Raw genomic sequence first — 13,820 nt, 5'->3', positions numbered from 1 at the left:
TCAGCACAGTGGTTGGTGAACAGGCCAAGAAAGCAGCGTGGGCAGAGGGCCTGGGGAAGCTGTGAGGAGCTGGCCCTGGGCCCGCAGAGGTGTCTGCTTCTGGAGGTTGAGGGGTGGGCGGAAGGGTTCTGAGCTGGGGGTGACGAGGCAGAGCTGCATTCGGGGAGAGGAAGCTGGAGGAGGGAAGGAGGGGACGATGCAGGCTCCCAGCCCTCAGGGGCCACGGAAGGACAGCTGCGGGGGGCGGCGGGGTGTGCCCTCCCCGGGACTTGGCCCCTGACTCTCAGGGCCTGACGGGCTCCTGTGTGGGGGTAGCTGGCTGGAGGGGACTTTGGGTAAGAGGAGGTGACCAACCCCAGGCCTGGGGTGAGGGCACGCAGCTGGGCACCTGCCTGTAGTGGCCTCCCTTGGTCCTGGAGCCTGCTTCTGAGAGGCTGCTGGCCCACAGGTCACTGGAAGTGTCCTGAGGGGTGAGGTGCAGGCCTCCTCCCCCTCCCCCTCAGGGACCCTGATGAAGTGGGGGGTGGGCGTCATGGGCCAGGCTCCATGCTGGGCAGGAAGTCCCCCACCCCAACTAGTGCTCACAGTGCAGAGTGGGAGCTAAAGTGCCAACAGTCGGGGTAGAGGTGACAAGGGCTTTGGAGTTTTTTGTCACGGAGTGGCTTTAAAGGACTCCCATGTTGGCACCAGAGATCCGGTGGTTCACCCGGCTGACCTACCAGTTCTGGTCTTGCTTGGGGCGGGTCATGAGGCTGCAGTCAGATGGTGGTGAGTCCAGGATGCCCGGATGGCCAGCTCTCTGCCTTTCACGTGCTCTCGGTGCCTCCGCCCAGCAGGCAGCCGGCTGCCCGGGGGGCCCAGCACCCAGCACTCCCACCACGGCGGCAGAGCGGAGGGGCCTGGGAGGGCTGAGGCCCCCAGCTGGGCAGCATCCTCTGCTGCCTCCTCCGTGGTTACCGTGGTTACGAAGGCCTCAGGACCAGCCCGGTGGCCTCCTCCTGTAGAGCGCAGTGCCCAGGACAGGTGTCACTCACCAGCCAGGGACGGGTTTGCTGTCACCGGGAGGGCTGGCTTCTACTGCTGCCCCAACCGACCACCGCTGCAGACTTCATGTCTTCAAATTCCCTGGCTGGGGGCTCTGTAGAAGTCCAAAATGGGCCTCCCAGCCTAAGAGCAGGCCGCGGGCAGGGCTGCCTGCCCTTCTGGAGGCCCTTGGGGAGAATCTGTTCCTGGCCTTTTCCAGCTTCTGGAAGCTGCCCGCATGCCGTGGCACGGGGCCCCTCCCTCCGCCTTCAGAGCCGCGCCAGGCCCCGGTCATGGCTGAGCAGTCCTCCTGCTGGCACATTCGCAGGTTTGGGGTGAGACGTGGACATCGTCTGGGGGGGGGGGCACTGTGCCTTCCACAGGGGCTCCTGGCATCGCTGCTTCACGTCCACAGAACACAGGACTGCCCCCAACAACCAAGGATGATCGGGCCCCAAATGGGAACAGTACTCCCGCCGAGAGTCCCAGGAAGGGAAGAGGGTCCACCCAGCAGAGTGGGCGTCAGCAGGACGAGCAGAGAGGGAGAGTCTTGGGGCAGCATCAGTCTGGCGAGGACATCACCTGGGCCACCCCCGGCCACGGACACTGCAGCACCCCCCCCCACGTCCACTCTTTGTCTCATTTTTATTTTCTGTATTTCTTTTGAGAGAGCACAGGCAGGCACAGGGGCAGAGGGAGAGAGAATCCCAACCAGACTCCCCAGTGAGCACAGAGCCCGACCCCACAACCGTGAGATCACAACCTGAGCTGAAATCAAGAGCCAGACGCTACCCCCCATGTCTATTCGTCACTGCCCATTCCCTCCCTTTCAGCCAGGTGGGTCTCTCCTCAAGCTCCAGGAGGAACACACCTCCCCAGGACTCTCAGAGACATCCCGGGGGGGCATCTGGGGACATCCCTGGGTGCTCTGGTGGCAGGGCGGACAGTGTCCCACACGCAGGCTTGCCCGGGCTGGCTGCATGATGTCCCTCGCGCCCTGCACCTGTGTGTGCTCACGAGGGAGGCCAGCCTGGAGCAGGGAGCAGAGAGAGGAGGAAGGACAGGAGGAAGGGAGGTGTGTGCTGGGGGGTGTCGTCTGTGCCCTCCCGAGTGAGGGCCAGCAGACGACTACGACCCAGCACTGCCCCTGCTGAAAAAAATGACTTCGTGGGCTTTGCAAGAACACACTCACTATTCAACAATCCAACACTGAAGTTTTAAAAATCTCGCCCACAATTTCATCAAGATAAGGCTGTTGACATTCGGAGTATTTCTAGAGATCTAGGCAGTGAAGAGAGAGCATGTGGAAATACAGAATAAGTACAGAGCTCCTCCCTGCAAATTTAAAAGATTTTAATTTTAAGGGAAAACATGATTGCTGAATTAGACGAATGCGTCTTCACCCCAAGTTTAAAAGCTTCTCCTAAGATTATTTTTAGAAATTGCAAAAATCAAGAGACGGTGTCACGTGGCTTTGGCAGCGCCCTCCCCTCAGACAGCCTTGGCTGACGTCCGGCTTCAAGTGCTGAGGAGCTGACGCCCCCGCCCGCCGAGGCCGTCATTCCCACTCGGGGCTGGACCGGCCTCGGGCCTGCACCCACCAGTCCCCCTGTACCGCGCAGGCCGTGGGGAGGTCTCCACCCCCACGTGGCCACTCAGTCTTTGCTTTGCCTGTATCCTCATTGGCTTTCCATGAAAGACTTCGTCCCTCGGGTTCTTCGCGGCTTACAGACGTTTGCCTGTACGACTCGCGCGAGTCGGGGCGGGTGACCCGTCCTTCCTTAGCCGCTGCTCGCTTTCCCTCCAAGCCGGCTTCGCACACTGAGTGCTGGGCAGGAACGCAGGCCCAGCGGCGGGTCTGTCTTGCACGTGACCTGCTCTTTCCGAAAGTCCGGTGACTCAGGCAAGATGGGCCTCAGTGCGGACGCCACTCCGTCGGGATTTCTGGAACAGGGCGTGCGGGCCCCTCGGACTCACTTGCAGATTTCCAAAGGCTCTGCCTCTGGCGCCACGTGCTTCCCTGTGTGTCCTGGCCCGCTTCCTCCCAGCCCTCACTACGCAGCCGCCGAGGGGCCCCCGAAGAACGGTCACTCGGAGCCCTCAGTGTGGCCCCATGGGGCGCTGCACCTGTACAGGACCGTAGTCCCCCCGAGTGGCCACCGCCTCCACCGCGGGTCCCTCCTTCCCCAATGTCCTGATCTCTTTCAACAACCGTGCCCCTCAGTATGACCACTCTGTCCCCTTGCCCTCGTCGTTTTTGGCATCCGTGTATTATTTACGACGCACTAGCCTGCATGCTCCCCCAGGGCAGAGACCCTGTCTCCCCACCCCCTGCCCCGTCTAAACAGTGTGGCATGAAGTAGGTGCTTAACAAGTCATAACTGAATAAGTTATTGTTTTACTTGCTTTGTCTCGCCCCCAGATCATCTCCGGCCTTTCCCACACTAGTAATCCAACATTCTGCCCCTTGCTGTTCCTGACTTATTCTAGCAATGGTGTGATTTTGAGGAAATGTGTTTCCTCAGCTCTTAACTCTCACTCCCATCCTGCTGTTTTGTCATCCAGTATTGGAGCTTCTGATGACCGATGGCATGTGTGGACCACGTTCCCATGACCTCCGGCACTCCTGCAGGGTTTCCACTGGCCCCTTGCCCCCTCCCTCCTCCAGTTTCTCTGTTGTTGGATGCGTGGAGGTGGCTGGAGGTGGCCACCAGGCCTTCATTCCTGTTCTGACGCGAGGAGCCATCTCCTGAACGTCTATTTGCCCTGCTAATAAATGAATGGATTCCTAAATCTCATTTGCAACCCATCTGAGATCTACTGACTGCCTCAGAGCAGGGCAGGGCACTGCATGCAACGTCCCCTTTCCTCTTGTTAGTCTGGAAAGGGGAGAAAGCAGGCCCCAGCCGGAGCCGCCGGGCTCCGTGGGGTCCCAGGTCTTAGTAAATGTCACTCTGCTTTGTGAGGGGCATATCCCTACCCTTCCTGGGGAAGCTTGGGGTCTGGATGTCTTCCCTGAGACCCTGGACCCCAGTGGCCCTGCTGCCCATTCCCCAGCCGCGCTTGTCCTCTGTCCGCATCGCAGGGAGGAAGTCGGCCTGCACCTCTCAGTCGGCTTCCCTCCTTCTCAGGATGAAGCCCATCCTGTCTCTGCGATGGAGGCGGAAGCAGGCTCTTCACAAGGCATGATGTTTCGGGCTCTCTCCATGACTAAAGGCTGCCTGGGTATCTTTTGGTAGTTCTAACTTTTCAGTCAATTATTGAGTACTGGAAGATTTTATGATGCAGCGTCACCGTCCAGATGAGGAGGTTCGGAGTTCAGGCCAGGGCCTTAACAAGGGGGCCTACGGGGAAGGAGGGACACCACCACCACCTCCCCATTTGGAGAACCTGCTCAACCTGTTCACCCCTTGCCCCGTACCTAAACCCCTCCTCTCCTCTCCCCTTCCAAACACCATCAACGCTGCTCCCTTGGCTGCCCTTGCTCAGACAGCTGGTGGCCCGCTCTGCATGGTGGGCATTTCCTTTTCTGGAGAGCTGGGCTGCTCAACAGCCTGTGGTTGCAGCCCACTGCCCTCCTTGGAACCCCTGGCTTTTACCCCAGCACCTGCTCTGGGCTCCTGCCCACCTTCCTAGTCCCTTGTAGGGGCCTGTGGGTTCTGTCCCTGGGGGCCTCCCCCACCGCTGGGGAGCCCTGTCCCCTGGATGCTTCCCTCCTTGCCCCATAGGTATGTCCCTCAACATCATCCCCTCCAGCCACACACCTGCCCCCTCTGAGGAAAGGGCATTAACCCACGGTAGCGCTCAGACCAGCAACTAGGAGCCCAGACACTTCCTTTTTCTTGCCCCCCAGCAGTGATGTCCCTCCTGGCTCCAAACTCTGGCTGGGGCCTGCTTCTCCCCCCAACCCCCCCCCCCCCCACCGGGGGATTCCAACCCTCCACCTCATGCTCGTCCTGCCCGGGGCCACCAGTCTTGCCTGCTCCACAAGGGTGTCCTCTGGGAGCAGCACCTCCGATCCTCTGGCTTTTTCATCCGGCCGCAATTCAGGGAGGCCGCACCAGCTGCGGAACTAGCCCACATGGTGGTGGCTGGGGGCACCCCCACTGTCCAAGCATGGCCATGGGGGCTGGACAGTAAGGGCCGGGACAAAGACCCCTGGGGTGAGTGGAGAGAGCCAGGCCTGGAAGGGAGGTGTGGAACGGGGCCATGTGGTCAAGGCTGGGCAACTGAGCTTCAGGGCAGTGGGGGACTTGGGAGAGCCACCCTCCCCAGGGAGGGGAGAGTAGGACCGAGGGGGCGGGAGGCCCTGGAAAGGACTCCGGACCAGCGTGGAGGGTGTGATGAGAACCACTGCGTGAGGGGGCACCAGGGATGCTGCTGGCAGGACCCACGTGTGGAGGCACAGGGAGGACCCACCTGGGGAGAGGGGGCGTAGGATGGGGGTGAGGACCCATCCGGGGAAAGGGCGCCGGGGACGCCAGGAAGCCCCAGGCACAGGGAAGACCTTGGTGGGGGGGGTGGAAGGACCCACCCAGGAGGGGGCGCGCGGGGAGGGCTCACCCTGGCAGGCGCGCGCGGAGACGCGGGGAGGGCCCGGCGAGGGGCTCCGGGGGAAGGAAGCGCCCGGGGGAGCGCGCAGGGCCGACCGCCGGGGGCCGGGCGCGCGGAGGCGCGGGGAGGGCCGGCCGGGTAACGGCCGCGCGGTGGGCGGTGGCGCCCGAGGCCCCTCCCCTGCCCGCGGCCGCTCCTCCTCTTCCTCTCCCGCCCGCGCCGCGGCCCTCGGTCCCTGCGCGGCCTCGGCGGCCTCGGCGGCGGCGGCGGCGGCGGCCCCTTTAAACCGCCCGCCCCCCGCCCGCGCCCGCGCCCCGCGCCCCGCGCCTCCGCCTCCAGGCCCCGCGCCCTGCGCCCCCGCGCGCCCGGCCCTCCGCCGCCGCCGGCCCGGACATGGCCGCCAACATGTACAGGGTCGGAGGTAAGGCCGCCGCCGCCCGCCGCCCGCCGCCCGCCGCCCGCCGCCCGCCTTTATGCGCCGCGGGCCCGGCCCCGGCCCCCCGGCCCCCGGCCCCCGCCGGCCGCCCTCTGCCCCCGACCCCACCGGCCGCCCGCCCCCCGCCCCCGCCGGGCCTCCGTCCTCAAACCGCCGCCCCGGGCCCGCGCCATCCCTCCCCCCCACCCCCCTCAACACCCCGGCACCCGTCACCGCGGCCCGGGCCCCCGGCTCGTCCCTCCCCTTCCCCCATTTTCCTCCATCCCCTCCCCCACCCGCTCCGCCCGCCGCGCCGGCCGCACAGCCCCCCCGCGGCCCACTTCTGGTCCCCTCCCTCCACCTCTCCACCCCTCCCCCACCGCAGGCCCGCCCCAGCGCCGACCATCCTTCCTCCCACCCTGGCGGCCCCCCCGCCTTGCTGCACCCCCGCCGCCTTCCCCTTCCCACTCCATCTTCTCTGAGCAGCCTGCTTCTCCACCGCCACCTCGGCCCCGGCCCTGCTCGCCCCGGCCCGCAGCCCGAAATGGCCCCTGGCCGGGCCCCAGTGGGGGCCAGCGGGTGCTGGTGGCCGAGCTGGCTCCCGGGAGGGGGGGCGGTGTGCTCTGCCCACCTGTTGGGGGCCCGGCGCAGGAGCTGGGGGGACAGGCTGGGCAGCGCGGAGCATCCTTGGGCCTGCGGGGGCTGAGCTCCTGGGGCTGGGGCTGGCCTGAGCCCCCACTCCCCCTGAGCTGAAGCACATGGCCTTGGGAGGTGCTGGCTGACCTCCTGGGACCAAGATTCGGGGCCGTTGGGGTGTGCAGGGGTGGCGAGCCCCATGCTCTGGGCCACATTCCTCCCCGGGAGCCCTCAGCAGCTGGCCGGCTCACCCTGAGCACACTTCTCCTGCACCCCCAAACTTTTCATTACTTTCTGTTGCCCCAGCCCAGCAAGGAGGTACTTTGCTAGGGTTGGGGAGAGGTAAGGAGTTCTGGGTGGGGATGGGGGTGGTGCTGAGTTGGCTGGGGCCCTGGGGGCTTCCCTCACTTCCTCCTTTGGTTTGAGTCCTAGGAAGCCCCCAGCTTTGGGCCTTGCCCCACTTTGTGCCTTGGGGTCCTGGGCCGGTCCTCAGTTGGCTCCTCCACAGGGGGTTGGGGTACCCTTACTGTTCCCCTTTTCCGTTGGTGCCCACCATCTCTGAGACTTTCAGACGCTCACTGGCTCTCTGGCGGAGTGTGTCAGGGGTGAGAAGACTCTAAGTCACATCTCTGTCCCAGTCTGCCCTCCTCACTGGCTGGCTGGCCCCCCGAGAGCCTGGGACTCACATCTCCGGCCAGCCGGGCCAGCCTTGTGACCTTGGGCTTGCCCTCATCTGTGTAGTGGGTCAGCACAGCACCCGCCTGGCCGTCAGGCTCTCCCCTGCCCTCTCTGGCTCAGGGGCAGTCATGGGAATGGGGGCCTACACCCCACTTAGCAGCAGGCCCCTAGGGGACAGATGTGGGCAGTAGGCAGGGGTGCAGGGGCCCTGCCAGGGAGGGGCTGTTCATCTCCCACTTTGGGGGCAAGGCGGGAGTGTCACCGCAGAGGTCCTTTCCCCAACACACTGTCAGGGAGGCACCTTGACAGATGCCCAGACCCCAGGGGTGACTCACCTGCCTCCATACCCCAGTAGCCACCAGCCCCTTCCTCAGGCCCCCTCCCCCCACTGCTGTGGCTCAGGGCTCCTCCCTCTCTTCTGTTCCCCCTCTCCGTGCCCGCTTGGAACCACCTTTCTGCAGTGCAGAACTCCTCTTTACTGGTGGGAGGCCACAGCTCCCACTGACTGTGACAAGGCCCTGCAGGTCCCCAGCCCACACCTGGTCCCCACGTGCTGTCTGGGCCAGGAGGTCTGTTGAATAAATGAAGGCATGATCATCAGAACAGGGGCACCCAGCTCCTGGAGGGCGATGAGAGAGGGGCCTGGCAGGGTGGTGGGCTGTGGGCCCCTGGGCATCGCCTTCCCTGCACGGCGCTGGCGGCCCTCCACTGGCTCCCGCCTTCTGGGGTAGTGGGCTTGAGCAGAGCCCCGACCCAGGCCATAGGCCCTCTTGCTGTGTGGGCTGTGCTGCTTGGTTTTTAGGCCTGTCTGGCTGAGAACTTGGCGGGGCCTGACCACCCCCCAGACCTTCCTTGCCTCAGTTTCCACAGTGGACGAGGATCTTCTCCAGGAGAGGCCTGGCCTGCCCCACGTCTGCTGGTCCCCCCTCTGAGCTCCGCAGGTGTGACCACAGGCTACCCCTCGGAGCACCCTAGGGGTCTCTGTAGAGGAAGCTGCATTGACTCGTGGCTTGTGGATGGGGACTCGGGGACCTGGCAGGGCTGGTGGTCATGGTGGGTGGGGAGAGGGCCGGTTGGCATCCTGCCCCTCGGTGCGGCTTGCTTAGGAAAGGGGCGCTAGAACACGTGCCCCTGTCTCTCAGAGCTGATTGCGGCCCGGGGTTTGGCCCCGTCTGGGCAGCTCTGGTCTGGGGGAGTGCTGCAGGGATGTTCTGAGAAGGGGGCACCCCCCCACCTTCTTATCTCCACTCAGAACCCTAAGGGCAGAGCCTTTTGCAAAGGTGCCGGATTCGGCGAGGGAAATAAAGGACGCCAGCTAGATGTGAATGTCACATAAGCGATTTCTGAGTCTAACTACGTCCCAAATATTGCAGAGAACATACTTACGCTAGAAAACTCCTAGCAGAAATCCAGCGTTATCTGGGCGTCCTGTATTTTACCTGGCAGGCTGCTCCGAGGCCCTGCCAGGACGCCTGGGCGGGGCAGAGGCCCGGTGGCCGCCTTGTGCCAGCTGACCAGCTGGGTGGAGTGGGTCAGCCTGGGAGGGGACGGGGCCTACTTCTTCCCAGGGAAGTGACCTGGCTGCCGACAGAGGCCTTCTGTTGGCGGCTCCGAGTGCGGCAAGGCGGGGCCCGGCTGTGGGCGGCAGGGTCAGGGCGCACAACTCTGTTCCTCTGGGGTCTGTCCTCCCGAGGCCTCGACAGGCTTCTGGGGCGGGCGGTGTGCCGCAGGCACCGTGGGGTGAGTCTTCCTGGCGCACGTTTCACACAGAGGTGGGAGGAGGGCTTCGGGGCCGCGAGCCACCTGCCAGGACGCTCGCTGCTGGACAGACTGTAACCATTTCCCTTGGGGTTCCCCCTTTTTCCTCTCATTGCTAGGAGTTCACACCCATTCTTTTGGACGGTAATTTGCTTTTTTTAAAAATGTATTTTAAAAAGGTGACAGGAGTACGCCAAGGCTCCTGGCCGCCGGGCAGAGTTCCTCGGCCATGCTCTGAGTTCTGTGCCTCTTGCGGCCCCGACCTCTCGTCAGACACACTTCTGTTGCTTTTTGTGTGATTTAAACTTTTGACCAGGTGACAAGTCCACACCTGTGAAAACCCCGAACTTGTAAAGGCCGGTGTCGGGACAGCGCTCAGGGCCCCCTGCTGCGTCTGCGGCCCCTTGTCTTGTCCCTCGTGTGGGCTCTCAGCGGCCAGCCTGCGCTGCCTTGGCTTCCATGTCTCTTCTGAGAGAAGAATTTGGCCATTAAACTCTAGGATTAATAAAAAAGAAGCTGTTGATCAAGGAGTTGGAGTAAATGGTCCAAAGAAGGGAATCCCTCATGCCTGGCGCCTCTGGGAGGGGCCGCCAGCTCAGAGCAGGACTCCGGGTGTCTGGGGGTGTGGATGCGGGGCTGGCCACGCTGGGCTGGTGGGGGGCCTTGGGGGCGGGGCGGAGCGGTGGCCAAGGGGCTGCACTTGGCCTGTCCTGCAGGATTCTGGTGCTCTGCTCCCAGGGCCCCAGCCTGCCGGCTCTGCCGAGTTTCACGTTCTGAAGGGTCCCGGCTTCCCTGGGACCCTTGTGTCCCCCCGCCCATCCGGTAACAGACTTGGGGTGCAGCTTTCCCAGGGCTCCCGAGGGCTGTTTGCGCAGATGGAGCGGGGATGGGAGGGGGTCTGGGCTGGGCTCTGAGGACGCTGCTAGGTGCTCCAGTCCCCACTGCCTGCCCTCCCCACGCGCAGGGTCCAGGTTCTTGGGGCCAGCAGGCCTCCTCCCTCCTCATCAGTGCGATAGGGGTGGGAGCTGTGCCGCTTCTCAGGGCCCTTGCGGCCCCGCCCTGACCCTCAGCTGCCTGGCAGCCCCCGGGCTGGCCCCTGGCTCTGCGGTCTGAGGAGATGATCCTTCTAAGCTCTGTCTCGCTGCTTAGAACTGCTTAACGGCTTCCGCGGAGCAGAGTGTCCAGTCCAAAGCCTCGTAACCCGCCCCGCCCCTGTGCAGTGACCCTTTGCAGGCCCCCAGGTACAGGGCTGGCCCTGTTGGACAGCCCCCCACGCCCCGCCCTCTGCAGGGCAGGGCTTCCCAGGGCGCCCCTGTGATGGGCCGGGAGAAGCCTCAGAGCCCGCGGTGGGCCACCGTGGGCGCAGTTCCCACTGACCCTTCACTGGAGGCAGCAGAACCAGCAGGATCTTCAGAGAAGGGGGGGTGGCAGAGGAGGTCTGGGTGGGAACAGGGGAGTGCCTTCCAGCGCGTGTGTCTTCAGGAACGTGGGGGACCCTGCCCCACTCAGGCCCCAGTGTCTGTGAGCCCTCCACTGCCTGACCACCTGCCCGAAGTAGACCTCGGCCTCTGCCTCTCCGGCCTGCGTACCCCCCTGCAGGCAGGCTCTGCTCCCCAGGCTTCTGTGGGGACGGTGATGTGGCCACGCTGCTGGCTGCCCTTGCAGGCCTGTCCACTATATTCTGGGTGACAAGGTCCCCTTGTGCCCCAGCCCAGTAGGGTGTGTGGGTGGGAGGCCCGGCAGGTGAGGACAGGGCGAGGGTCCCTGCAGGAGGGTGGCCAGGCCCTCGGCTTGCGGGGGCGCCTAGGTTTAGCTGGTAGAAGTGCTGGGACCCCCGTGCACCGTCTGGGAGCTGGTCCTGCAGACAGGAGTCAGGCCTCCCCCAGTGTCCTGTGTTCCAGGGCTGTGTGCCCAGCCCTGCTCTGCCCCTGCCAGGCTGGGGATACTGGCCCCTGCTTGTGTTCCTCTCGACTCCATCCCTAAATTTGAAAAAAAAAAAAAAAAATGCTAGGCCTGCAGGTGTCCCCACTGTGGAGGAGCAGAGGGGGAGCCTGGGGCTGGGGGGTTCCCGTCCCCAGCAGAGCCGGTGGGAGTGGCTTCTGGAGGGATTCTGACAAGTGGGGCGTGGTGGGCGGGTGGTCGTCGGCCGGGCCCTGCCGTGGTGGCTGGCTATGGTTGAGCTATACCCGTGTTCTTGTGGGACCTCCTGTTGTCCCCCACCCCGGCTGCGCATGGCCCCTGACCCCGTGGGCTAGTCTCCTTTCTGTGACCGCTCTCTGCCGCGCTGGCTCTGCTCTCCCTCGGGCACCGTCCCCGTTACTCCTGCGGAGCGCATACCCCTGCCTCTGCCTACTCCCCACCTTGATCTGTGACCCAAATCAGGACTCCGGGCACCTGCGCCGGGCTCTGAGACTCGCATCCCCGACGAGCAGGTCCCCAGCTGAGGCCGGAGGAGGCGACGCCCTGCCTCCTGGTCTCATTCCACACTGTGAGCAAGGGCCCTTCTCCGCCTGTCCAGCAACGTGTGTTCCACATTTTTGTCCTTTTGTTGGAGATTTCGCCGTTGAAATGGCTGGGGCACGCGTCCTGAGAACACCTGTGTCAGGAGGCTTCCTTCAGGGGCCGGTTACAGAGCGGCTGGCCGGAGCTCGGAAGGAGCGAGCCCGCTGCGCACACTAAGGTGTCTCTGAGCAGAAACCCGCACGGCACCGGGTCACATGTTGATCAGGCGGGCCACCCTGACCCTGTGTCCTCCAGGGTTGTAGCTGGTGTTAGCGGGGACTGTGTGCTGAGCGCGCGCCGTGTGTGCGGTCTTACCACTTACAGTCAGGCCTGCTGGAGTCGGCCCGTCTGCCGCACGCGCTCCGTGGGTACAGCCCTGGGTTCTGACAGACGCGGCAGTGCATCCTCTGCGGCGCTAGAGAACATTCCACAGCCCCATGAGCTTCCTTGTCCCGCGCCCCCCCCCCCCCCCCGCCCCGGGCCCCACCAGCCTCCGCCATGCAGAACGTCCTGGAAATGGAGGCCCCGGACGCAGCCTTCCAAGTCGGCCCCATTCACTGTGTGTGCCATGTGCCATGTCCGACGCTCTCGCGCATGTCCGCAGCCGGTGCACGTTCGGGCTGGTCTCCGCCCGCTCAGGCCGCCTCAACACCGTACCACATGCCGCGTGGCTTGTAAACAACGCACTGATGTTCACAGCCCCAGAGGCCGCCTTCCTGGGTGAGCGGATCCTGGGGTCGCTCCTGAGGGCCCGGATCCCACGCATGGCACCTCCCAGGGGCCTGCCGCCTGGACCGTCACGGGGCGGAGGGCTAGGGTTTCGGCGTGCGTTTTGGAGGCACACAGATGGGCAGATCTTGGCGGGGCCATCTTCGGTTTCTGGTGACGACGAGGAAAGCCAGTGTGGGCTTCTGTGCTGCTTCTGTGGAGACATCCTTGTTTCTCAAGGATGAAAACACCCAGGACTGGAGTTGCTTGGCCGGACGGCGAGTGTACCATCTCGCATTGCGGCTGACAGCGCCTTGGGCCCTTGCTGGCCCTTTCTGGTGGCCAGTGGCCCTGAGTTGCTCCTCACGTGTGTGCACGTGCCTTTTCCCTTTTTAAAACTTGGGTTATTTGCTTTCTTATTGTTGAGTTTTGAGAGCTTGTTCATGATTCTGGGTTTCACGTGTGTGCTTTGCAGATTTTTCTCTTTTATATAATTTGTGCATTTTGCGTATCTAAGAAACTTGCTTGATTTAGGTTCACAAAGATTTTATTCTGTTTCTCACAATTTTTGTAGTTTTGTGTTTCAGTGTTTTTTTTTTAAGATTTTATTTGATAGAGAGTAAGAGAACGTGTGTGCGCGTGAGCAGGGGGAGGGGCAGAGGGAGATGGACAAGCAGACCCCCTGCTGAGCGCGGAGCCCAACACGGGGCTCAGTCCCAGGACCGGGAGATCGTGACCTGAGCCGAAATCAGGAGTCAGATGTTCAACTGACTGAGCCTCCAGGCGCCCCCCCGTGGGTTTTACTTTGAAGTTTGTGATGCGTGTTAGGTTAGGTCTTGTGTGAGGTAAACTGTGAGGCTCTCACTTCTTTCTGCATGTTCACGAACGTCCTGTGGTCCTTTGTCATTTGTTGGAATTTTGACTGTCCTTTCTCACCGGACGTGCTGGCTCCGTCGGATCAGTCGCCCACGTGTCTGCGGTTCCTGCCGCGGGTTCTCCGACCTTTGCCCCATTCATCCTGCTGGCTGTGATGTCTGGATCTCCCGCGCGAGGCTTAGCGTTGGCTTGTTGGTGGGGTTTTGATTGGGATGGTGCGTGCTGTCGTGTAGGTCCGTTTGCGGAGAGTGGACACCTGCAGCATGGCGTCGTGTCCTGCACACAAGAGCTCCGTGAGACTCCTGTCTCAGTGCCCGCAGTAAATTCTCTCGGGACGCAGCCTCGCCGGTGCAGTTACAGGCCACGTGATGGCTGCTTTTGAGCCACGATGGTGGGCTGAGTGGCTGCACCGGGGTCACCTGCGGCCGGTCGCCACGCCACCCCGTGACTCCCGCGGACACGGTCGTGCCTCGGCGGCGCTTGGAGCACCATGTGGGCCTCCATGCTGGGACGCCCCATCCCGGAAAGCAGGGAGGGAGCGTGCACTTTGACCCTAGCGGTGCAGGCAGCACAGTTAGTTGGCTGGGGGGGGGGGGGGTAAATGCTTGTCCATGGGGGTGCATCTGCTGTGCTGCAAGAGCACGTGTGTGTGTGTTGGCTCCACCGCGTT

The 13,820-nt window shown here is 63.5% G+C and overlaps 1 protein-coding gene across 7 annotated transcripts in view; it reads left to right on the top strand.

Moving 5' to 3' along the window:
• Positions 1-5,870: 5,870 nt before the first annotated feature.
• The window catches only part of MTA1 (metastasis associated 1), a 33,411-nt gene continuing 25,461 nt past the window's right edge, over positions 5,871-13,820 (top strand). For all 7 annotated transcript variants that reach the window (XR_003515791.1, XR_003515790.1, XR_003515792.1 and 4 more), the window contains exon 1: positions 5,871-5,998. Coding sequence is in view for 4 of the 7 variants with exons in the window: in XM_027571156.1 (XP_027426957.1) it covers positions 5,971-5,998 (28 nt within the window). In the remaining 3 variants the exon portion in view is untranslated. The remainder of the gene's footprint in view (positions 5,999-13,820) is intronic.

This window comes from Zalophus californianus, chromosome 6, assembly GCF_009762305.2.
Source record: "Zalophus californianus isolate mZalCal1 chromosome 6, mZalCal1.pri.v2, whole genome shotgun sequence".
Classification (NCBI taxonomy): domain Eukaryota; kingdom Metazoa; phylum Chordata; class Mammalia; order Carnivora; family Otariidae; genus Zalophus; species Zalophus californianus.
The sequence above is the reverse complement of the archived record's forward strand: the minus strand, read 5'-3'. Positions and strand labels throughout refer to the sequence as shown.